At 39.5% G+C, this 24879-nt stretch overlaps 1 protein-coding gene across 1 annotated transcript in view; it reads left to right on the forward strand.

Moving 5' to 3' along the window:
* Positions 1–16928, forward strand: part of preb (prolactin regulatory element binding) — a 25381-nt gene extending 8453 nt beyond the window's left edge. The window contains exons 4-9 of the mRNA XM_057835311.1: positions 3310–3425; positions 3510–3634; positions 3715–3888; positions 6896–6968; positions 7062–7221; positions 15218–16928. Coding sequence (XP_057691294.1) covers positions 3310–3425; positions 3510–3634; positions 3715–3888; positions 6896–6968; positions 7062–7221; positions 15218–15312 — 743 coding nt within the window. The 3' untranslated portion in view covers positions 15313–16928. The remainder of the gene's footprint in view (positions 1–3309; positions 3426–3509; positions 3635–3714; positions 3889–6895; positions 6969–7061; positions 7222–15217) is intronic.
* Positions 16929–24879: the final 7951 nt, after the last annotated feature.

The following is a 24879-nucleotide window of genomic DNA, read 5'->3' on the forward strand; positions in this document are numbered from 1 at the left end:
GACCGATGATGATAAATAGAATCCAACTGTGTGTAATCAAGTCTCCGTATAAATGCACCTGCTCTGTGATAGTCTCAGGGTTCTGTTTAAAGTGCAGAGAGCATTATGAAAACCAAGGAACACACCAGGCAGGTCCGAGATACTGTTGTGGAGAAGTTTAAAGCCGGATTTGGATACAAAAAGATTTCCCAAGCTTTAAACATCTCAAGGAGCACTGTGCAAGCCATCATATTGAAATGGAAGGAGCATCAGTCCACTGCAAATCTACCAAGACCCGGGCATCCTTCCAAACTTTCTTCTCAAACAAGGAGAAAACTGATCAGAGATGCAGCCAAGAGGCCCATGATCACTCTGGATGAACTGCAGAGATCTACAGCTGAGGTGGGAGAGTCTGTCCATAGGACAACAATCAGTCGTACACTGCACAAATCTGGCCTTTATGGTGAGTGGCAAGAAGAAAGCCATTTCTCAAAGATATCCATAAAAACTCTCGTTTAAAGTTTGCCACAAGCCACCTGGGAGACACACCAAACATGTGGAAGAAGGTGCTCTGGTCAGATGAAACCAAAATTGAACTTTTTGGCCACAATGCAAAACGATATGTTTGGCGTAAAAGCAACACAGCTCATCACCCTGAACACACCATCCCCACTGTCAAACATGGTGGTGGCAGCATCATGGTTTGGGCCTGCTTTTCTTCAGCAGGGACAGGGAAGATGGTTAAAATTGACAGGAAGATGGATGCAGCCAAATACAGGAACATTCTGGAAGAAAACCTGTCGGTATCTGCACAAGACCTGAGACTGGGACGGAGATTTATCTTCCAACAGGACAATGATCCAAAACACAAAGCCAAATCTACAATGGAATGGTTAAAAAATAAACGTATCCAGGTGTTAGAATGGCCAAGTCAAAGTCCAGACCTGAATCCAATCAAGAATCTGTGGAAAGAGCTGAAGACTGCTGTTCACAAACACTCTCCATCCAACCTCACTGAGCTCGAGCTGTTTTGCAAGGAAGAATGGGCAAGAATGTCAGTCTCTCGAGACGCAAAACTGATAGAAACATACCCCAAGCGACTTGCAGCTGTAATTGGAGCAAAAGGTGGCGCTACAAAGTATTAATGCAAGGGGGCCGAATAATATTGCACGCCCCACTTTTCAGTTTTTTATTTGTTAAAAAAGTTTAAATTATCCAATCAATTTTGTTCCACTTCACGATTGTGTCCCACTTGTTGTTGATTCTTGACAAAAAATTAAAATTTTATATCTTTATGTTTGAAGCCTGAAATGTGGCGAAAGGTTGCAAGGTTCAAGGGGGCCGAATACTTTTGCAAGGCACTGTAAGTATTAAAGATACTATACGAATTTTTTTATGTTGATTTAAATACTTTTTTTAACTCCATACATGCCCCACCAATGACCTGATGATTACAAAGAGCCCTTTTTCTTCCCCTCAATAGAGAGGGTTCAGGACGAACACGTGCCTATGCACACCTCCGCTGTGGCCGAGCCTCCGCTTAGTCTCCATGTGGCAAAAACACCTTTCTAACTCACTTAAGACTTGCTACTAACAGTAAACAATCACATTTGCTGTTTTTATGTTTCTTGTGCTGATTGGATGGGCCAAAAGCTCGTTGGGTTTATGTTTGTGTTTGTACAAGCATGCGCGCAATGCACGAAATTAACGCAGGCTACAGTTACGTTTGAGCCAGAGGTGGCAGTATCGAGTAAAAAACTTGACACTCAATTTAGCACCTTTAATGGAGGCTTGCAAAAAGTTGTCTTGCAAACTGAAAATAATAATTTTTAAAAAATGGTTTATAACAAAACTTATGAAAATATATTGTATATTTTTTTAGACAAACATAGATTGCATTGTTTGTCTCATTGTGTCCTGTGATTAGCTGGCAAGCAGTTGACGGTGTACACCACCTTCTGCTCATAGTTAGCTAGGATAGAGCACCTCACCCACGCGATCCCTGTGAAGATAAGCGGTACAGAGCATAAGTGATGTAGAAAATGAATGAATATATATTAAACAATAATCCAATTATAAAATGTATAAAATAAAAATGTTGTTCAGAGTACAACTGATGCGGTTCAGTTTTATAATAAATAAACCAAGGCTCTTTGATTCGTGTGTTTGTTAACATAGCACTCTCGCAGGTAATGAATCCACCAACTATGTGACAGTTGCCATTCAGAAGGTGTACCCACAAGGGTGGGTCATTAATTCATATATGTAAAGTGACAGTTGCCACTTGGAAGGTGCACCCACAAATCTTTGCCCCATTCACGGGTGCAAAGGCCTTCTGAGTGGCAACCATGACTTTACTTAGTGAATTCATGAGCTGCGTGAGTGTTCTGTGAATAAATGTGTGTAAAAAGTTAGCTCTTATTTTGCTGACTAAAAGAGGTTACACAACTTCGTCAAGTCATATATAAACTGCAGAATATAAGTTGATAGGTGTGCAGCTATTGATTAGTTAAGTAATCGATTCATCTATCAATTCGTTCGAATAAGTAATCAGATAAGGAACATTTAATGCGTTGCAGAATAAATTTTGGGACATGTAAAACAAAGGCTTACTAAGATTGCACTTTCAAAAGCATTCAATGTGAAAACAATACAATTTCAGTGTTTTTTCAAACCATGCAGAATTGCACATTTATTTCACAAGAGCAATGAATACATTTGAAAATAAATTAAAATACCTGTGCTTTGCCTTAGACGGTCTTAAAAATAATTAATAAATGAGGATAGAATTAGAACAAAAGAATAATTGGCTAACTTGAATAGCAAATGTTCGCTAGCTTAAATGCTATAAACGCTAAAAAATTTTTTTTTTTACAATGCTCTAAACAAATCGTTCAAACACAGTCCCGCGGAAAAGTGCTAAATACATCCGTAAACTAAATTAAGAATCCATAAACAATCACAAACTAAAACTTACCTTATGTTCGTCTTAACAGGGAGCAGCTGGATCCAGCCATGTTAGATGAGTTATTTCATATTCACTGTTGCCACTCGAGGGCAGCTTATCCACCCAAATCAATAAAACTAAATGCAAACACTTTCAAAACTAACCGTTACAACGCCAAATCAAATTAATCATTCAAGCAGCAAAATTTAATTCAAAGCTTTTTTAATCGAATTACTTGAGTTAATCGATTAACCGTTGCAGCATTAATTCATAGTCAATCTGACGCAATTATTTCAAATGTCAAAATGTGCGTGCGGCTCCCAGTGTTGTCTTTTCTGTGGAAATTGGGTCAAAATGGCCCTTTGAGTGTTAAAGGTTGTCAGTTGCAATGTACAAGCCAATGATTTTTTTCTTTCAGTTTCCATCACTAAAGAAAAAGTTTGACTTCAAAGCGCATGAAGGAGAGATAGAAGACTTGGATCTCAGCCCAGGAAACAAGGTTGCGCACTATTACTTCTTTTTGTTCCTGTACAAATTTGACCTTGACGATATTTACTCCTTTATGTCTGTTGTTTCCATGTAGCACCTGGTAACTGTTGGCAGGGACTTCGCTTGCAGTGTGTGGCGCAACAACCAACAAGTTATGGGTCTTAAATGGCATGAGACAATTCAGGTAGCTGAAAAGACATATCGCTATATGGCTTGCAGGTAATAAAATGAAGAGTTGCATTGTCTGTATTCTTCTTCTTTCCGGCAATGTGGTAACATGATCGGGTCATGTATTTCAGGTTTGGAAAGGTTGAAGACCAAAAGGATGGACTAAGGCTGTACACGGTTCAGATCCCCCACAAAAGAGAGCGAAAACCTCCCCCTTGTTACCTCACCAAGTGGGAAGGCAAAAGCTTCCTCCCGATGTTGACTGCTCCATGTGGGGGAGAGGTCATCTCAAGCCTTGCTGTAAGGTAAGGTTCAAATTAGGGATGTCCCCGATCCAATCACGTGATCGGAAATCTGGCCCGATCATGTCATTTTCAGAAGATCGGAATGGGGTAAAAAAAGATTTAAGTGTATTTAAGGTCACCCTATCACGTCAGGAGGCCCTTTATTGAATTTGATAGGTTGTACTGTATTTCAGTGAGCCACAACCCATAGTGCTTTTGTTTTAATCCCATTTTGCTGTTGGCCAATAAGCCAGCGTCAGTAATCAGAAGAGATGCAATCAAAGGCAGGCTTTTTTTTTTTTTAATCCGTTAAGTTTCATCGCCGTGGCAGCCAGCGTTGTAGTTGTTTTTCTCCCAAGAATATGTGTTGTGTATGAAAGAATGGTTAATTCGTGTTGTGTAGGAAATTGCTCCAACACCCGACACTGCCGATATAAGCCTCTATTTTTTTCCCAATTTGACCAAGCAATGAGCTGAGTATACTACCATTCAAAAGTTTGGGGTCGCCCAAACAATTTTATGTTTTCCTTCAAAAGTCACACTTGTAGTTCTAAATGAGTTGCAAAATGAATAGAAAATATAGTCAAGACACTGACAAGGTTAGAAATAAGGATTTTTATTTGAAATAATTTTCTCCTTCAAACTTTGCTTTTTTCAAAGAATACTCCCTTTGCAACAATTGCAGCTTTGCAGACCAATGACATACTAGCTGTTAATTTGTTGAGGTAATCTGGAGAAACTTCACTCCACACTTCCAGAAGCACCTCCCACAAGTTGGATTGGCTTGACGGCACTTCTTGCGTACCATACGGTCAAGCTGCTCCCACAACAGCTCAATGGGTTTGAGATCTGTTGACTGTGTTGGCCACTCCATTACAGATAGAATACCAGCTGCCTGCTTCTTTCCTAAATAGTTGTTGTATAATTTGGAGGTGAGCTTTGGGTTATTGTCATGTTGTAGGATTAAATTGACTCCAATCGAGCGTTGTCCACAGGGTAGGCATAGCGTTGCAAAATGGAGTGATAGCCTTCCTTATTTAAAATCCCGTTGACCTTGTAAAAATCTCCCACTTTACCAGCACCAAAGCAACCCCAGACCATCACGTTACCTTCACCATGGTTGACAGATGACATCTGGCACTCTTCCAGCATCTTTTCAGTTGTTCTGCCCCTCCAAATGTTTTTCTCTTTGATCCAATGTCCAAACACCTCAAACTATGATTTGTCGGTCTATAACACTTTTTTCTAATCTTCCTCTTCCAATGTCTGTTCTTTTGCCCTTATTAATCGTTTCCTTTTATCAGCCTGTCTCAGATATGGCTTTTTTTTTTTTGTGCTACGCTGCCCTGAAAGCCAGCATCCTGGAGTCGTCTATTCACTGTCGACATCAACACTGGCCTTTTACGGGTACTATTTAATGAAGCTGCTAGCTGAGGACCTGCTAGGCATCTATTTCTCAAACCAGAGACTCTTACGTCTTCTTGCTTGGTTGTGCAGCGGGGCCTCCCGCTTCTCTTTCTACTCTGGTTAGATCTTGTTTGTGCTGCTCTCTGAAGGGAGTGGTACACAGCGTTATAGGAAATCTTTAATTTCTTGGCGATTTCTCTCATGGACTAGCCTTCATTTCTGAGAACAGAAGTTTCATGTGAAAGTTGTCTTTTTCTGGCCATTTTGAGAGTTTAATCAAACCCACAAAGGTGATGCTCCAGATACCCAACTAGCTCAAAGGAAGATCAGTTTTATAGCTTCTCTAACCACCTAAAGTCTTTTGAGCTGTGCCAACATAATTGCACAAGGTTTTCGAATCATCTATTATCCCTCTAAGGCAACTAGCAAGCACAATGAACCATTAGAACACTGGAGTGATGTTTGCTGTAAATGCACCTCTTTACAAAACTACGTAGATATTGCATTAAAACCGAAATATTTCCAGCTAGAATAGTCATTTACCACATTAATAATGTATAGTGTTTTTCTGATTATTCATTCATTCATTTTCCATGCCGCTTATTCCTCACGATTAGTTTAATGTTATCTTCATTGAAAAAAAAACGGCTTTTCTTTCAAAAAGGAGAAACTGTAATTTATAAGTGACCCAAAAGTTTTGAATGGTAGTGTAGATATAGAATAGAGTGGGCCAGCCTTACCGACTGTTGTTCTGTTGTTTTGATCAAAACATTTTCCTGAAGACTGCTTTGACCAAGTGACAAATGACATGTTGCCAATGAAGAGTTGTTAAAGGGTACCACAGATAGAAAGACATTTAATTCTTAAAAGAGAAATGTTAGTATGAGTTATACTAATTTGATATTAAAACCCCTCTTAATGTTTTCGTTTTAATAAAATTTTAAAATTATTTAACTAGTAGGTCGCCATTGTTGTTGACGACATAGGGCGATAACGTCACATGGGTATGCTGCCTGACTTCCACAGTGTCACTCTTTAACTACATAAACATGTCGTCAGTTCTGCCCTTCCAATTTGAACCTGAGCGGAATATTAATGAGTAGGACAGCCCTCTGGATATTTCACAAAACGAACAGCAAAAGCAAAATTAACAGGAAAGACTGAATGAGACAAGTAGCATTCATGTGTCAAGTTCGCAAGTGATAGCACTCTCCTGCTCTAGTGACGGAGCAGGAGAGTGATGTCAAAAAATGTTTGCAGATCTTCATGGTAAACTATTGTGTGAGCCAACTTATTCCAATATTATGATGGCGATAGTTAGCATCCAGAGCTGCCGTGTGTTTTACATATGATTAGGGTATACCGTGAAAAACAGCAGTTAGATTATTTTTTGCAGATACCCCATACATCACAGCACACAAAAACGCTGATGCAGTTTGCCTCTATTAACTGCGATTGAAACTTTAAATCGCAGTTAATGGCATTTTTTCACTGTTAACTTGTAGTTAACTGGCACTTTTTTGTAAAAAAAGATACCTTGATTTTTTTTCCCTGTCCCTTTATTTTTGCAAATTTTAATACGATATAATGTTTGTAAGCATGACTTATTTGCCTTTAACAGTGATTCTGGAACATTTCTTGGACTGGGAACTATAACAGGATCAGTTGCTATCTACATTGCTTTCTCCCTGCAGGTAGTGTAACAAACAGAACTTAAATGAATAGAACTGTCCTCCAATCTTTTAATATTTTTCTCCCTCTCTATCTGTGCATGTGCGTGTCTCCAGAGGTTGTATTACGTGAAGGAGTCCCATGCCATTGTTGTGACAGACCTGGCCTTCCTCCCTGACACGTTTAAAGGCCAAAGTATCAAAGGAAACAATGAAACGGCCATGATTAGTGTAGCAGTAGACAGCCGCTGTCAGCTACATGCCGTCCACAACCGAAGTAAGTCCTGCATTATTAACCTCCATGAAGTTCGCCCCCATGCTGCGATCATTTTATGGATATTGAGATCTTAATTTCGAGTGATGACGTCAATCACAGCCCCTCCGTCGCAGCTGACGGAGCGTACCAATTTTCTCAATAACAGAGGGGTGTCCCAACAACTACAAATGTAGCACAAACAAATGGCATCCCTTCGAGTGCACTTAGCATTTCAAGGGGGCAAGTCACGTCATCGCTCGAAATTAATATCTCAAGCCCCCCATTTACTGCAAAATGGACCTGAAGGGTTGTCATTTGTTTGTGCTACGTTTGCGCTACGTTTGCGCTAGTTCAGGGTCCTGAAACCTTCAATGCTCATTTCAACCCAGTTTCCGCAGAAAAATCATTACTGGGAGCCACTCGCTTATATTGACATTTAAAATGATTGGGTCATATTCTGTGGTTCATATTTTACATAAATAATAAACAAAACAAACTCTCGATTTCACTTCAAATCACTACCAAATAGAGGTGTGCAAAATTTCCGATTCTTAGATTATTCGCGATTCGGCCGTGGAAGATTCGAGAACGATTCACAAACATCCAAATTCCGATTATTGAAATATGCCAAGTAAAGCGGAAGTACAACACACTCAGCGCGCCGCGCGGTCAATGAGCAACGGAGCGAGAGTAGCTAAACATCATGCTTCTCATTACCCGGCCCCTCGGGTAATGCCAATGCTCAACTCACGGCTCTAGCTCAACTCATGCCACGAGATAAAAAAACACAACAACATACCTGAAGCTGCTACAAAAGTACGTCATCCACATAATGTTACGGTAGATATCTTTTATATAAGACTAGATGCACATCGGTAGCGGTAGCGTTTGCAGCACATCTACAAAAAGCTATATGCAGACGTAGTAAACGGCCGCCATCTTAAAGCAGTACACTTCTCTGCAAGGCTGTTGTAGCGAACCTTCCAAGCAAACCTAATTAACTTTTTATCTAAAATACTCCTAAATCGGTAAAATATTGACTTGAATCTATCTTTAAAATAGTTTTAAAACTTTCACATGTCGAAAGTTGACAAAAGGGAAATTATGGATTAACGGGAGCAATTTTAACAACTTTAACGGTTGATTCACAACATTAAATTAATTGAATGTAGTTTAAAGCTGCTGATACAGAATGGGGACTGGAGTTTTTTATTTACTGTTATTTTTGTATATTTGTTTACTGCTATATGTTAACTTGATACTGAAATAGTAGTTTGGTTTAGCCTGGGAGTATTTTTGAACAATTTTGGAACAAATGTACAAAATATTTAAAAAAAAAAAAAAAAAAAAAAAAAAGGGGGGGGGGTGCATCAATAATCGTTTTAGAATCGAATCGGACCATTTGAATCGTAATCGAATCGTTAGGTGCCCAAAGATTCCCAGCTCTACTACCAAATCATTCATCATCTTCAGTATCACTTTTAAACAACTGCACCAACTCAAAGTAGAGGCCACGCCTCCAGTATAAGTATTAACATATAAGTCACACCTGAGCATAAGTCGCAGGCCCAGTCAAACTATGAAAAAAAGTGTGACTTATTAGTCCAGAAAATATGATAGATGGGGAATTCACGACTAGTGTTCTGTTAACAAACACACAAAATGGTGATCCTGGCCAGATCTGCCTACTAAAAGGAAGTTAAACTTTATACATTTTAATTAGGGCTGTCAAATTTAACGCTTTAATGGGTGCTAATTAATTTTTTAAAATTAATCATGTTAAAATATTTAACACATTTAACGCGTGTGCGGAATGACCCCCTCATGCATTGCCTCAAACAGATTACAATGACGCACTTGAGAGCTTAGAGGCAGAGAAAGGTGTCTTGTTTTGTGCTTTTTCTTAACAAAGGTATCCCACACGCGATGTGCTGACACTTTCTTTATTAGCACATTCAGCATTATTAACATTAACACAGCTTACGGCTCTCAGCAGGCCGTAACTCCAACTCACTCCTGCATCATGTGGGTAAACAACATGTTGGCGCCGCGTGTACTTCAAGGTGCTTCAGATAATTCTATATCCGAATATTACAAAAGGCGAGTGGACCGCGCCGTTTATTGGCATAAGCTTCAGCAACTCCTTCACAACAAATATAAGTATCATTTAGTGAAAGCATAACAAAAACTCTCAAAAAAAATAATGTGCACAAAAAGAAAAGCGCTTCAATCTGTATTAATGAGGCCCTATTCTCACACAGTTAAACAATAGTGCAAAGAGAACTGGCATTCCCAATCAAAATAGCTGTGCAACATACACATAAAAATTACTCAAGACTTTGGTCAAACTCTATTAAAACATTTCGTTTAGTTCAACAAATACATTAGATGGCAATATTTATTCACAATATACAAACTATCAGAGGTCAAGTAGGTTGTGAAGCTAGCAGTCAAATGACGTGAATTACAATGGATGGACCAGTAAACAGACTGACTACGGCGTCAGTCAAAGGACAAAACACACTATTTGGCTTGCTTTCTAATTTAATTTACAACTCGCCATTGTCACCTTGTGGTGTATTTAGTGTATCTAGTTTATTTTTTGATAGGAAATTTTACAAATTTTATTAAAACGAAAATATTAAGAGGGGTTTTAATATAATAATAATAATATATATATATATATATATATATATATATATATATATAATTAGTATAACTTGTACTAACATTTATCTTTTAAGAACTACAAGTCTTTCTTGTGGATCCCTTGAACAGAAAGAATGTTAATAATGTTAATGCCATCTTGTTGATTTATTGTTATAATAAACAAATACAGTACTTATGTACAGTATGTTGAATGTATATATCCGTCTTATGTCTTTATCTTTCCATTCCAACAATAATTTACAGAAAACTATGGCATATTTTAGAGATGGTTTGAATTGCGATTAATTACAATTAATTAATTTTTAAGCTGTGATTAACTCGATTAAAAATTTTAATTGTTTGACAGCCCTAATTTTAATCAAATATTCATTTACTCAACATGAAACTGAGCCAAATCAGAGGGTCCGCGGGTTGCTGACCCCTGTCCCCTGCACTAGTAGTTGGGACATTCCTCTGTTATTGAGGGAGTTGGTCTGCTCCGTCAGCCGCGGGAGTTGGATACAGAAAAGCTGCGAGTTATGTCATCACTCGAAATTAATATCTCAATATCTATTAAATGAAACTAACATTTTTAGAGCACAAACGTAGCACAAACGATTGACACCATTTTGCTTCCATTTTGCATTATAAGGGGGGGGGGCCGCGTGACATCATCACTCGAAATTAATATAAGTAGTCCCCGGTTTACGAATGAGTTCCGGTCCTATGCTGGGCATAGACTTCATAATGATATTGAAGGGGCGCGGGGCCGCTTAATAGCGGGCCTATCTCCATCAAAGCTGACCGAGTGGAAAACACAGACAGAGCTTTTTACGTTGAAAATTCTTGTGAAGAAATGCTTACAGTGGGGAGAACAAGTATTTGATACACTGCCAATGGGAACCCATTGGCAGTGTATCAAATACTTGTTCTCCCCACTGTAAGTCTTGAATTCTTTTTAGATATAGACGTAAAACAGTCTTGATTATTTGTTAATAGAGCAAAGAACCGAGCAGTTAGCATTTATTCGATGTAAATATGTTGAATTTGTTGCTAGTCTTTAAGCCATTGTAGCGCCGCCTTATCACCACAAAGAGCTTTTTCCGTTGAAAATTCTTGTGAATAAATGATTAAATCCCTGAATTCTTTATAGATATGGACGTAAAACAGTCTCGATTCTTGGTTAAAAGCAAAAAAACGTGCAGTTAGCATTTAGCATATGTAAATATTGCAAACTATGACGCCAATGCCGTAGCAGTTAATTTCTAATAAAATAAAAAAATAAAAAAATAATAATAATTACCTTGAATTAGGCCTGAATGATATTGGAAAAACTATTGCTGCGATTTTTTGGGGGTTTGCGATATATTGCAATATTACATTGCGATACTGGAAAAAAAAATTTATAAGAAACTTTCACTTGATGACTTGAATAGCTGTTTGGAAAGACTTTGGATGACTCACCGTGACCACCCTCGTTTTTCGCGGTTAATGGGGACCAAAACCCGCCACGATAATTGAAAAACCGCGAAGTAGCGCACACCAAACCAAACCCGAATTTTATTTTGTTTTTTTGGGGTGTTCAATGTATTTATTCAGATTTAGTAGCATTGGAAAGAGATACATTAAATACATGGTTTTTCATAACCTAAATGCCCGCGTAAGTCGGATTTAAACATTTAAAATTTCAAAATAACTACCCAAAAACTCCAAAAGTATTGTTTTTTCTTTAATAATGGATAAACTGCCCTATGGTTGCAGCGTTGGGTCTGGCTGGACTGTCGCCTTTATGACCTATGATCAGACTTAAACGTCTGACATGGATAAAAGATAGCTGTGCTGTGGTTTGGGTCACATAAGGCTGTAAGTTTTTTCAGCTAATATATGTTTATGCATGCATTTGTAATTAAGTTTAGAGCTGTAGTTTGTGGAGTTACGTGTGAGCGATTTGCGATTTCATAGCAGGAACTATTAGAAATGTAAATACGTTAGCATTCATAGCATTTAAGATAGCTGACTTTGGTCAGGCAAATTAGGCTGATTTAATCTACTAATTTACATATTGATCAAACTAGATGGACGTTTCAACACTGACTGTTTTGTATCAAGTGTTTTATGGTTAAAATGTGTGTTGTTTTGAACATAAGCAAACATGTTTGTGTTAAAGCTTTACAAATTGTCAAAGTGAAGATTACAAATTGTCAAAGTGAAGAGCTTCAAAAAGAACAATTGCTGTGCTTGCTGTTTGTCAAGCTGAACATTTAGTGAGGATAGAAAACGTCATATTAATAAAGTAAAAAATAAGATACTATTTAGGTACATTAAGGTACTGTTTATGCGACTTAAAAAAAACAAAAAAACAGTTGTAGACAAGATGGCGGATGATGCTCCGGCGTCGTAAAGTCAAAATCGCTCAAGTCGAGTACATAGTAACCCGGGGACTACCTGTATCTCAATGTCTCAAAAACGATAGCAGCACAAATCAAAATGTTTACAGCACAAACGTAGCACTAGGCATGTGCCGGTATGAGATTTTCACGGTATGATAACCGTGAGCAAAAGTACCGCGGTTTCACGGTATCACGGTATTGCAATTATAGCCATCCAAAATTTTGAGATGTATGGGTTTAAAAACAAAACCAAAAAAATCCATTGAACAGGATTTTTTCTAAACATATTTGCAAATTGGAACATGAATATAATGTGAAAATAAATAAATTAACAAAAAATAACAAATATTATATAAAATTAAAATAAATAGAACCTAGACTATACCCACAGCCACAGCTCAAGTTGCTCAATATTAGAGTAAGAACAAAATAATTGCTATAAAAAGTAAAAACACTTCTAAATAAAATTAAAAATATATACTGTATGACTTTTTTTTGAGGGGGGAAGCTCAAGTGAAGTTTCGCCATTTTCAGCCACTGTGTCAACTCTAGTCTACATGATGCCATGCCTTTGTGTTAAAAAGAACAAAGAATTCATAAGTTAATAAGTTAGTTAAAAATGCATAAGTTAGTTTTATAAATTAGTTAAAATGTAAATATTGTTGAGGAAAGGTTTCATCTAAGAAAAAAAAAAGTGAGGAGTGAGACCTCTTCTCTCAATTAGCGATCTTTGACGCGATTCTTTTTCTTTCCCCCCTGCATTCAAGCTTTTCTCTCACTCAGCGGCTGTGAGACATAAAAGAAGCTGCTCTCCCAGTTTAGCCTAGGCTAACATTCGTCTTTGTAAGTTTTAGTTAGTTTGTATATTGAATTTGAAAGGAAAATGTGCGTTTTGTTTTTGGCGAACTTTTTAATGGAGCTACTGCTACCCTGTTGAACCTAATCACACGTGGAAAAATACAATTGTACAGCGTTTTAAGTGTATTTATTTGTATATTTCACCACGATTTGAGAGCTCAATAAATTGAAGAAAAGTACGCCTTGTGTTTGGAGGATTTTTTTTTGGGTTTGCTGGCTGTTTAGTGACACTCACGGCAACAAACGGGAAGGGGTGAGCGGTGCCGCACCAAGCCACTTCGGCTGCATTTTGGCACATGAAAAATAGCGAATACCGTACTAAGGTATGACGGAAAATTTTAGTGGTTTTGAATCCGCGACGTTTTCACACCACGGTAAACCCTGAAACCGGTAACCGGCACATGTCTACGTAGCACAAACGATTGACACCATTTTTCATAAAAATGGGGGGCTGATTGTATCTGAAAAAACGATAGCAGCACAAACCTAGCACAAACTAATGACCTAATTTTTCTATACAGTGGTATGAAAAAGTATCTGAACCTTTTGGAATTTCTTACATTTCTGCATAAAACAACCAATAAATGTGATCTGATCTTTGTCAAAACCACACAGATGAAAAAAAGTGTCTGCTTTAACTAAAACCAACCAACGTTTAAAGGTTTTCATATATTAATGAGGATAGCATGCAAACAAAGACAGAAGGGGGAAATAATAAGTACATCTTCTGCTTAGGGAGACTTAAAGAGCAATTGAAACCAATTTTTACCAAGCAATTAAAGTCAGATGTGTGCCCAATTACCGATGAGTCGTCTAAAGCTGCCATGCCCACTATAACCTTACACACCTGGTAAGAATTGTCTTGTTGAGAAGCATTGTCTGATGTGCATCATGGCTCGGTCAAAAGAGTCTGAAGACCTGCGATCAAGGACTCTTCCCCAAGGAGTGGCCGTCCACTAAAGATGACGCCAAGAATTCAGCGCAGAATACTCAGGGAGGTAAAAAAAAAAATAAATAGGCCCCTAGCGTGTCTGCTAAAGACATAGAAATTACTGGCACAGTCCAGTATCTCTCTGCACACTTCAATTATATGTAAAACTATGGCCAAGAATGATGTTCATGGGAGGACTCCACGGAGGAAGCCACTGCTGTCTAAAATAACCATTGTTGCTCGTTTGATGTTCGCAAAAAGGCACTTGGACACTCCACAGAAGTTTTGGCAAAATGTATTGTGTACTGATGAAACCAAAGTTGAATTGTTGGGCAGTAACACACTATGTCGTGTGTGGAGGAAAAATGGAACAGCTCACCAACATCAACACCTCATCCCCACCGTGAAGCATGGTGGAGGGAGCATCATGATTTGGGGCTGTTTTGCTACCTCAGGGCCTGGACAACGTGCAATCATTAATGGAAGAATTAATTCAAAAGTTTATCAGGATGTTTTGCAGGGAAACCTGAGGCATTCTGTCAGACAGTTCAAGCTAAAAAGAGAATGGATGCTGCAACTAGACAATGAACCAAAACACAGAAGTAAATCAACTTCAGAATGGTTTCAGAAGAAAAAAATGCACATTCTGGAGTGGCCAAGTCAAAGTCCAGACTTGAACCCCATTGAGATGCTGTGACATGACCTAAAGACAGCGATTCATGCCAGACATCCCAGGAATCTGACTGAACTACAGCAGTTTTGTAGAGAAAAATGGGCCAAGACTAGTCTTGATCGATGTGCCTGATCAGTAGCTTCAGGAAGCGTCTGGTTGAAGTTATTGCTGCCAAAGGGGGCCCACAAAATATTAAATGTGATGGTTCACTTACTTATTTTTTTCCTCCGCTTCTGTCATTGTTTGCATGCTGTCCTCCTTAAAATATGCAAACCTATAAATGTTTGGGTGGTTTTGGTAAAGCAGTTTTTTTCATCCGTGTAATTTTGACAAAGATCAGATTACATTTGATGGTGATTTTATGCAGAAATGTGAGAAATTCCAAAAGGTTCAGATACTTTTTCGTCCTACTGTAAGTTTGCATCTGATGGGGGGGCCAACTTCACGTATGAGCATTATTATCAGTTACAGCCATGTAGTCCTACTTTGAGTGACACGTCTTCTTGTTGTCTTCAGGAACTTTTCCCCTCTGGATTGTGCTGTTTTTCTGTGGTCTCGTTGTGGTGGGAATCGTGCTGCTCCTTCAGTATTTCATCCCAGGGTTTTTATGAGTTCCTGCATCCTCACAGAGCTCCAAACACATCTAATCCAGACCTCAGTCCATCCAACACATCCAAATCCGCTAGTGCTGCACATGTCAACCTCCTTTGTTGTGTCCTGCCATTTTTTTTTTCCTGCTCAGGGTTGTTCTTCTCAGACATTTGAACACAACACAGATGCCTAAAATGGACATTTTCATTGTTTTGATTTATATCTTATATCTGATCACATCTTGGAAATTATTTTGAAGGCAACATTGAATCTTGAATGTTCAAAGGATGGGAACCCACAAATGAAGTAGAGATCATTGTAACAACATAAATAATAAATGTACATATGTATATGTAATAGTTATTATAAAATAGCTAATAGGTTTAAAATTGATTCTATAAATATTACATATATAGTTTGTAACAGATTTAATTCTTGTTTACTCAAAAGAATGCCAGTTTACTCAAAAGAATGCCATTTGCATTGTAAACACTAGTGGGCAGCACAGACCAGGGCATCCTAGAGCACTCTTGTCAAGAGCTGGGTGCCAATAAAATGCATTTGGATGCGTTGGTTTTATATTACATTGATGAAATCTAGAGAACAAAACAATCTGTACCAGTAGTCTTAGTTTCGAACCTTTCTACACATTTGCTCCCTCATCAAACACAGTTTGATATTTTAAAACAAATTTAAGATATTTGATGTTGCCAGGATTGTTAATATGACCATGTTTAAATATATTTCACACATTCCAATTGTTGATACGCTGCCCTGTGCAGCTGTAAAAATGTGAATAAAATTTTAAATGACGACATATATATTTGTTATGCCATTATCAGGAAAATTTGTGTATGCGTTCTTTTCAATCTCAAGTCTTTGAAATAATGCCTTAAATATGTCCATGGGAATTGATGTAAACTAAAATTGAAGCCATCAAAGAAAATATACCTTGTCTAGAATATTTCTTGTGTTACATTTACACATTAAACTATAATTCTGACTACAAGTTTTGTCAATGTTCTGATGAAGGCAGGGGCACAACTGCCCATTCTTGTTAGGGTATGCGAAATGAAAAATGAGGCCCCAGTAACATTGCCTTGCGGTCTGATGAAGTAACACATTGAACTAATCCAAGCAGAGATTTGTGTACGTCGCCATCTAGTGATTTGCTGCCATTACCGGGGTGCTTACACACCACCTATACCCTACCCACCGACGTCATAAAACCACGTGCTCGCTGTATGGTTCCGCCCACTTGTCCGTCATTTTGTCTCTGTATTAGCATTGGTTTCAATTGATCGAGGAATTTAAAATGCATTTCATGGAAGACCCGGTGCTTTCTGATGCCGTAAACTCACTGGATGTGTTGCATAAAAGGGGTTATGTGGAAAAGCTTCGTTCTATACAGTCGCCAGATCCGTATTTGATGCCCAAATCGATGTTTTTCGACCCACTGTCTTCGCCCTGTCTGCCTGACATCTGCTACGCTGATATTTACAATGATCTTGTCCACACAAAATCAGCCTATTCTCACGAAAATTTGAAAAACACTTTAAGAGCTTGGAGGCTTATAAATACTTCGTTGCTGGTTGGGTGAAACATGTCCTCGTCCACGAAAATTCGGCAGGAATCTATCTTGTGCTTGGAAAGGTGAGTTAGGAAATTTTCAATTCAAATTCTTTTGTTATTGCTAACATCCACTGTCAAGTCTAATGTATTTCATGTCGTTTGTCAATGGAGTTAAGGCTTTTAATGTTTATATGGTTTAGCGATAGCACTCTCACTACATACATACATACATGTATGTTGTCGGCGATTAGCCTAGCAATGATCTTAATTGTGGTTATTTGTCAGCCCCGTAGACGAGGCCAGTTTCTTTCACTTGGTACCAGCTAAATATTATTCAAAAAATAACGATGGTGGAAGAAAGGGAAGTCACAAACATCTTGAATTTGAAACTATGTCGTACTACGTCGTATGTTGTCGGCGATTAGCCTCGCAATGATCTTAATTGTGGTTATTTGTCAGCCCCGTAGACGAGGCCAGTTTCTTTCACTTGGTACCAGCTAAATATTATTCAAAAAATAACGATGGTGGAAGAAAGGGAAGTCACAAACATCTTGAATTTGAAACTGTCGTACTACGTCGTATGTTGTCGGCGATTAGCCTCGCAATGATCTTGATTGTGGTTATTTGTCAGCCCAAAACCCTCTAAGTATATCTTAAATGCATCTTACCGGATATAAAATGACTACTACATAGTCTGTGGTGATTTTTTGGTGCCCAGTTTTCACGTCGAATTGCAGCCGTCCATTTTGCTCTCCTCTTTGGATCCCTCGGAATACGGTAAAACTTCAAGTCTCTCCTTCCATCTTCTCTGTTAGTGCAACCAACAGCCACACACGCCTTCACCATTTTGATTATTAATGTTAAGGAGCAGAAAAACACGCCGTAAATAGGAGAAATGTACGTAGCCGTAACAGGTTAACACTATGTTTTGACGGACAAGTGGGCGGTACCATTCAGGAGAGTGGAGTTGTGACGTCACGTGGGTAGGGTCTATAGACCCTACTCACATGACGTCACAACCACGCCTCCGCGCCATATTGTCCGTCAACACGTCGTGTTGATGCATTACCGCTACGTTCGTGTGTTTTTCTGCTCGTTAACATTAATAATCAAAATGGTGAAGGCGTGTGTGGCGGTTGGTTGCAATAACAGAGAAGATAGACGGAGAGACTTGAAGTTCTACCGTATTCCGAGAGACCCGGAGAGGAGAGCGAGATGGACTGCTGCAATTTGACGAGAAAACTGGGCTCCAAACGATTACCACAGATTATGTAGTAGTCATTTTATATCTGGTAAGATGCATTTAATATATATTTAGAGGGTTTGGGGCTGACAACCACAATTAAGATCATTGTGAGGCTAATCGCCGACAACATACAGTTTCAAATTCAAGATGCTTATTTCTTCCACCATCATTACATTTTGAATAATATTTAGCTGGTACCAAGTGAAAGAAGCTGGCCTCGTCTACGGATCAACAGTTAAACAGGTGTGTCCAAACCTTTTGCAAAGGGGGCCAGATTTGGTGTGGTAAAAATGCGGGGGGCTACCTTGGCTGATTTACATAGAACAATATCTTTAAACAAATTTTAGCAAGCCCTTCTGTGTGTCACATTTGCTTTATTATTATTTTTTAATTCATAATTTCAACAGTCGTCTTTGTGGCGTTCTCTTTCGACACTCGGGCTCTTGCGAAATACTGCTGCTGTGAAATTAAACTAGCTTCAAGTTGCTATAATTTCTCGCTGCGTATCTTCCCTGTAATGTTGTACATGTCAGCGTGTCTTGTTCGGTAATATCATTATCGCGTCACATCGAACTCTTTGAAAACAGCGACTGTCTCTTTGCAAATGAGGCAGACACAGTTGTTGCGTGTTTTATTGAAGAAATAGTCCAATATCCACCTATCCTTGAAGCGTCGGCCATCGCAGTCAACTTTTTTTTTATTGATTGTCGCCATTTTAGAAAATTGGAAGTAAAGGCTCACACGGGGTAATGTTGCTTAGAGTGCTGCTCTTAAAGTTTTTCAAACTTTCGTGAGAATAGGCTGATTTTGTGTGGACAAGATAGTTGTAGATATCAGGGTAGTAGATGTCAGGCAGAGAGGGCGAAGACAGCGGGTCGAAAAATATCGATTAGGCATCAAATATGGATCTGGCGAATGGATAGACTGAAGCTTTTCCACATAACGCCTTTTATGCAACGCATCCAATCAGTTTACAGCGTCTGAAAGCACCGGAGCTTCCATGAGTTGCACTATAAATTGCACGACAAATTGAAACCATTGAGAATACGGATAAACAATGACGGCCGGATACAGCGACACGTCATTCTGTGACGTTAATGAGTAGGGTCTATAGCTGCCCAGCGTTAATGTAAACAGTAACATTAGCTATTGTGTGCTGTGTGATACAAGTGGCACACCTCAGCAATGGCGGACAGGGTACTTCCGGTCGATTAGTCCTTTTATAAGTCTTATATATTGGCTTATTTGAGCTTTTACTGAAAAAACTGAGGCATGCAGTATTTAGAATCCTGCTTTGAAGCAGGTTTGCGATCAGAAAATTGTGAAAGCAGTATGTTGCTCAAGCACAGGGGTCGTGTTAACCGAATATTTTCCGTCGTTGACCGATTTTTTAAAACGGTGATGGAAAAAACTGAAGTCCATCTGTCATTTTGACAGGTTGCAATTCACACCCCAGACCACAGGGTGGCAAGTGAGCATATTAATCAGCTATTGTCTCTCTTGATGCATGACGCCGTTGGCCTTAATCTGAAAAATGTCAAGGCAACTGAGTGTCCGAAGTTTCTTCAAAAAGCCCCAAAACGACGATGGTGTTGATAAAAGAGGTGAAAAAACGGGGACTGCACAAGCGGGCACGCAATTCAAGTCCATGCACACCAGGAGGAAGGTGTAAGACTCCGTTCAGGCCACAGCAGGTGAACTGTTATTTTAATGTTCCATATGTAGCCTACCTACTGGGGCCACAGTCAGCTGTTTTTGTCACTGCGGAGAAAAAGTTATATTCATCTGCTTGATGTGTGATGGCACGGTGTGGATTCTCTGTTAAGCTTGTTCGGACAGAATATTAATTTAAAATGTATGAAAACTAAATACTATTGAATATGTTGAAGCGGTATGCAATGTTAAGAGTCTTGTTAGCTCAAATTGCTGTGTCCAGCCGCTGTAGCTCTGCTGCTCTCTGTGAACTCTCTATTCAAGCCGGAACACGCGCGGCTCTTAAGTGTCTCTTTCACGTGACTGTGTCGTAGCCGGCGCTTGGCCAAATGGACACACAAGTACGGAAGGTGAATTATGCCAAACAAAGATCACCACAATGTCATTATCATCATTTTAAAAATTTAAGTGACGGGTAAAAATAGATTATGACTGGATTTTTATGACCCTGTCAGTCAAAATGACAGACAACGAAAAAGTCTAGCGCAACCTCTGCTCAAGCATAAAACAAAAACATTTTTACTTGAGTGCTGGATGAGGTTCAGGAATAAATTGGTCTAAATGCACTTTTATCATAAATGTATAAAACATATAAATCAAAATCGATTTAAGTTTTATGTCCATTTTGATTTGTTTTTCTAAAGTTATATACAATTATCGCAAAGATTGTGTGTAGTAAAGTGTAGTATCGGGATTAATCTGGATCGAAACGAATCGTGACCTGTGAATTATGATTCAAATCGTAACGCCAGGTATGAGTCAATAGCCTACACACCCTATTGTTTACGATTTGGTAAAATAAAAATAATGACAAAGTATTCGGAAATTCTATTTAAACATATTTTTTTTCTTTATTAGAACTGAAAGTGACAGTGAATTTAAAGTGCCTATGACAGCAAAAAGCATATTTATTTCATATTTCACGCGGTATTTTATAGTCCTGAATGTAATGGACTGCTTGGATGTGTGTGGAAAGAGGTCCCGGTTCCAAATCCCGGACAAGCCCCCAATTTGATGTTACGTCCCACTGACGGCTCGCTAAGGGCATAACATAAAACGAGCCAAACGTTTCAAAGTGGACACAAATCTATTTATTTACACAAGCCGAATAGCAATTGAAACAAAATACAGAAGAAGCTGGCTTCAGGGTAAGCCCAAGCCAAAACAACAAACAAAAGGAATCAACACTTAAACCCCACCCACTAACCATACCTAGATCGTAAAAAAAAAATAACAAAAAGACATCCTCTACCCTGGCTTCCTACACTAAACAAAACATGAGAAAACGGGTTGGACAAAAATGGCAGCTTATCCCTACTGCTTTGGTGCTCTTAGTTTCAGTGTTGAACAAAAACGATCCAATAATGGCAAAACACAAAAGACCTCACCGAAAAAGTGGGAGTGTAACTAGCAAGCGGTCGAATGCGAAAGCGAATGGATGGGGAGCAAAATGCTGGCGAGGAGGAACACGGCACGAATACTGTCAACGCGACCTCCCAGAGCGTTGACAGCAGTTGACTTTTGAAGTTGGCTGCATCCTTCGATGGCCAATCAGCGGCGGCCACGACTTCTACCCATTCGGTGTTGAGCAGTATACGTCACGGTGGGAGGGGAGGCAGGCAGCTGGCGGAGGCAACGATCAGCTGACTGGAGGCTTTTCAAAATAAAACAGTTAAACGGCCAGGGTCGTCATAGTGACAGTTAATATATCTTATTTTTTTAAATCCCGTGCAGCATGCAAATGGACTGCGGATTCAGCTGATTTTGTGGATTAATTTGGTTATTTTTCGCATAACCCCAGCCACATGTGCTGCAGGGTTTTGTTGCTGCACCAGTGTGAGCCTTTTTGGGTTTGAAAAAGTTCCCGTTCAACCTGAGATTGGCAAAAATAAATCCGACAAATGTGGGACCAATGGACTTACGAAGAAGTGAGTAAACATCGTGTTTTGTATTATGTAAAATACTGGGATCATGGCAAACGTTTAATACGAAGGTAGCTTGCATTTTGTGGCTGACAATGCTCCTTGTCCACCGAGAATGCCACTCGGCCGACGACCGGCAGCTTGTTGCACACACCCCTCGGACCTCTTCGCGTGCCCATAGGAGAGCGCTATACTCGGCTTATGCTCGTGCCGTTCTCAATATTGTCCAGACTTCCAGCTCCCTTTCCTCTCTTCGTGTGCCCGGCAATAGAGCACTATCCTCGGGTTTGGCTCGGGCAGCTACATGCTACCCCGACGTCGGCCAGTTTGTCCAGTGGTCATTCTACAGCTGCTTCCCTGGCAAACTAGCTCTCCTGCCTGCAACGGGAACAACGAGCTGTAACTTGATCACCGCCGGGGGAGTTGTCAATCGGTGAAGACAATCGGCAACCCCGCCGCCGTGTGAGATAATCCGGGCTAGTTTTGTGTGATTTTTTGCTTCGAAAGGTGAGAATAAGACTTTGACTCGGTTTGGGTCAGCATGCTAGCTGTCACGCCTCCTGGTTTGTTATCACTCTCTGAAGCCGGGGCAGGGACATGACAAAAGCCGGACTAATGCTGGTGGCATAAAATATTGTTCGGGAGGTGCAAGAAGTTTTGACCAATATGGAGTAATTTTGCCATGTACTGAATAAATCCATTTCGAATGACTTTGTTATGACCATACCATTTATTTTTTATGCTGTCACAGGCACTTTTAACTGATAATACAAAGAGAACAATCCATTGGGGTTAAGAGCTTTTTATTCATACAACAGACTCCAGCTCTGTTCTTAAAAATAGAAGCATTTCCTATCTTCTTATATCACGTCGCTGGGCCACATGTGCACGTGTACAAACATTGCGTGTTGCTTCGCCGCAAGAGGGTTGGCAACTTTCGCCTCGTCGCATTGTTCTATAGAAAATGCAGTGAAAACGAGCGATGTCGCCTCACGCGTGTTTTGCCGCAAATAAGGCTTTTTTGCACAGTACAAAAATGAAGTTACTGATCCAAACACCCAATGAAAATAATGGGAGCGGTCAGGGGTGCGCAAGCTTTTTCATACCACTGCAGTCTGTCTGGCTCTGTGGCTTGTGAGTGACTAGACTCTCTCGCACCCAAAAATGGTGACTTAGTTTCACTGAGGCTTGTCATTGGGAAAGATGATTTGAGTGAATAATAGGATCATTTCATACCGCGAGTCACTGGAATGCATGTCCAATGCTCTGTGAAAGTCAGCCTGTCTTCATTTGTCAACATTTAAAGAGAGATGTGTGACAGCATCAGTGGTTGCTTCTGGTGCTTCCCACAAACCATTAAAGCCTTAACTGTCTGCCCAGATAATTCATGATAGACTGGTGTAGTATTACTACCGTGTGTCACAGTGCAATACACAGATATAAGGGCATAGGTTTAGTCTCAACATAGGTAGGGACACTATTACAGCATAACCTGCATGTACACTTTTTGCTATTAATAAGACCAAACAGATTGGGTGAACGGAGGTCAGGGCTACATTTCTCACAAATATGAACCTAATTGATAAGCTAAATGATTAACGCAAAATAAATCTGTACTGACTTACAGTGGGGCAAATAACTATTTAGTCAACCATCCTGCATGTACACTTTTTGCTGAGGATGGGATATTAATAAGACCAAACAGATTGGGTGAACGGAGGTCAGGGCAACATTTCTCACAAATATGAACTAAATTGATAAGCTAAATGATTAATGCAAAATAAATCTGTACTGACTTACAGTGGGGCAAATAACTGTTTAGTCAACAACCAATTGTTCAAGTTCTCCTGCTTGAAAATATTAGAGAGGCCTGTAATTGTCAACATGGGTAAACCACAACCATGAGAGACAGAATGTGAATTTTTTTTTAAAGAATATATTTCCAAATTAGAGTGGAAAATAAGTATTTGGTCATCTACAAACAAGCAAGCTTTCTGGATGTCAAAGAGGTCTAACTTCTTCTAACGAGGCTCCACTCGTTACCTGTATTAATGGCACCTGTTTTGACTCATTATCGGTATAAAAGACACCTGTCCACAATCTCAGTCAGTCACACTCCAAACTCCACTGTGACCAAATAGCTGTCAAAGGACACCAGAGACAAAATTGTAGACCTGCACCAGGCTGGGAAGACAATCTGCAATAGGTAAAATGCTTGGTGTAAAGAAATCAACTGTGGGAGCAATTATTAGAAAATGGAAGACATACAAGACCACTGATAATCTTCCTCGATCTGGGGCTCCATGCAAGATCTCACTCCGTGGTGTCAAAATGATAACAAGAACGGTGAGCAAAAATCCCAGAACCACACGGGGGGACCTAGTGAATGACCTACAGAGAGCTGGGACCACAGTAACCAAGGCTACTATCAGTAACACAATGCGCCGCCAGGGACTCAAATCCTGCACTGCCAGACGTGTCCCCCTGCTGAAGAAAGTACACATCCAGGCCCATCTGCGGTTCGCGTGAGAGGATTTGGATGATCCAGAAGAGCGCTGGGAGAATGTGTTACGGTCAGATGAAACCAAAATAGAACTTTTTGGTAGAAACACAGGTTCTCGTGTTTGGAGGAGGAAGAATACTGAATTGAATCCGAAGAACACCATACCCACTGTGAAGCATGGGGGTGGAAACGTCATGCTTTGGGGCTGTTTTTCTCCAAAGGGACCAGGACGACTGATCTGTGTAAAGGAAAGAATGAATAGGGCAATGTATCGACAGAAAATCTGTGGAGGGAGCTGAAAGTCCGTGTTGCCCAACGACAGCCCGAAAACATCACTGCTCTAGAGGAGATCCGCATGGAGGAATGGGCCAAAATACCAGCAACAGTGTGTGAAAAGCTTGGGAAGAGTTACAGAAAACGTTTGGCCTCCGTTATTGCCAACAAAAGGTACATAACCAAGTAGTGAGATGAACCATGATTTGCAAATAAATTCTTTAAAAATCAAACAATATGATTTTCAGTTTTTTTTTTTCCACATTGTGTCTCTCATGGTTGATATTTACCCATGTTGACAATTACAGGCCTCTCTAATATTTTCAAGTGGGAGAACTTGAACAATTAGTGGTTGACT

Source organism: Corythoichthys intestinalis, chromosome 4, assembly GCF_030265065.1.
Source record: "Corythoichthys intestinalis isolate RoL2023-P3 chromosome 4, ASM3026506v1, whole genome shotgun sequence".
NCBI lineage: Eukaryota > Metazoa > Chordata > Actinopteri > Syngnathiformes > Syngnathidae > Corythoichthys > Corythoichthys intestinalis.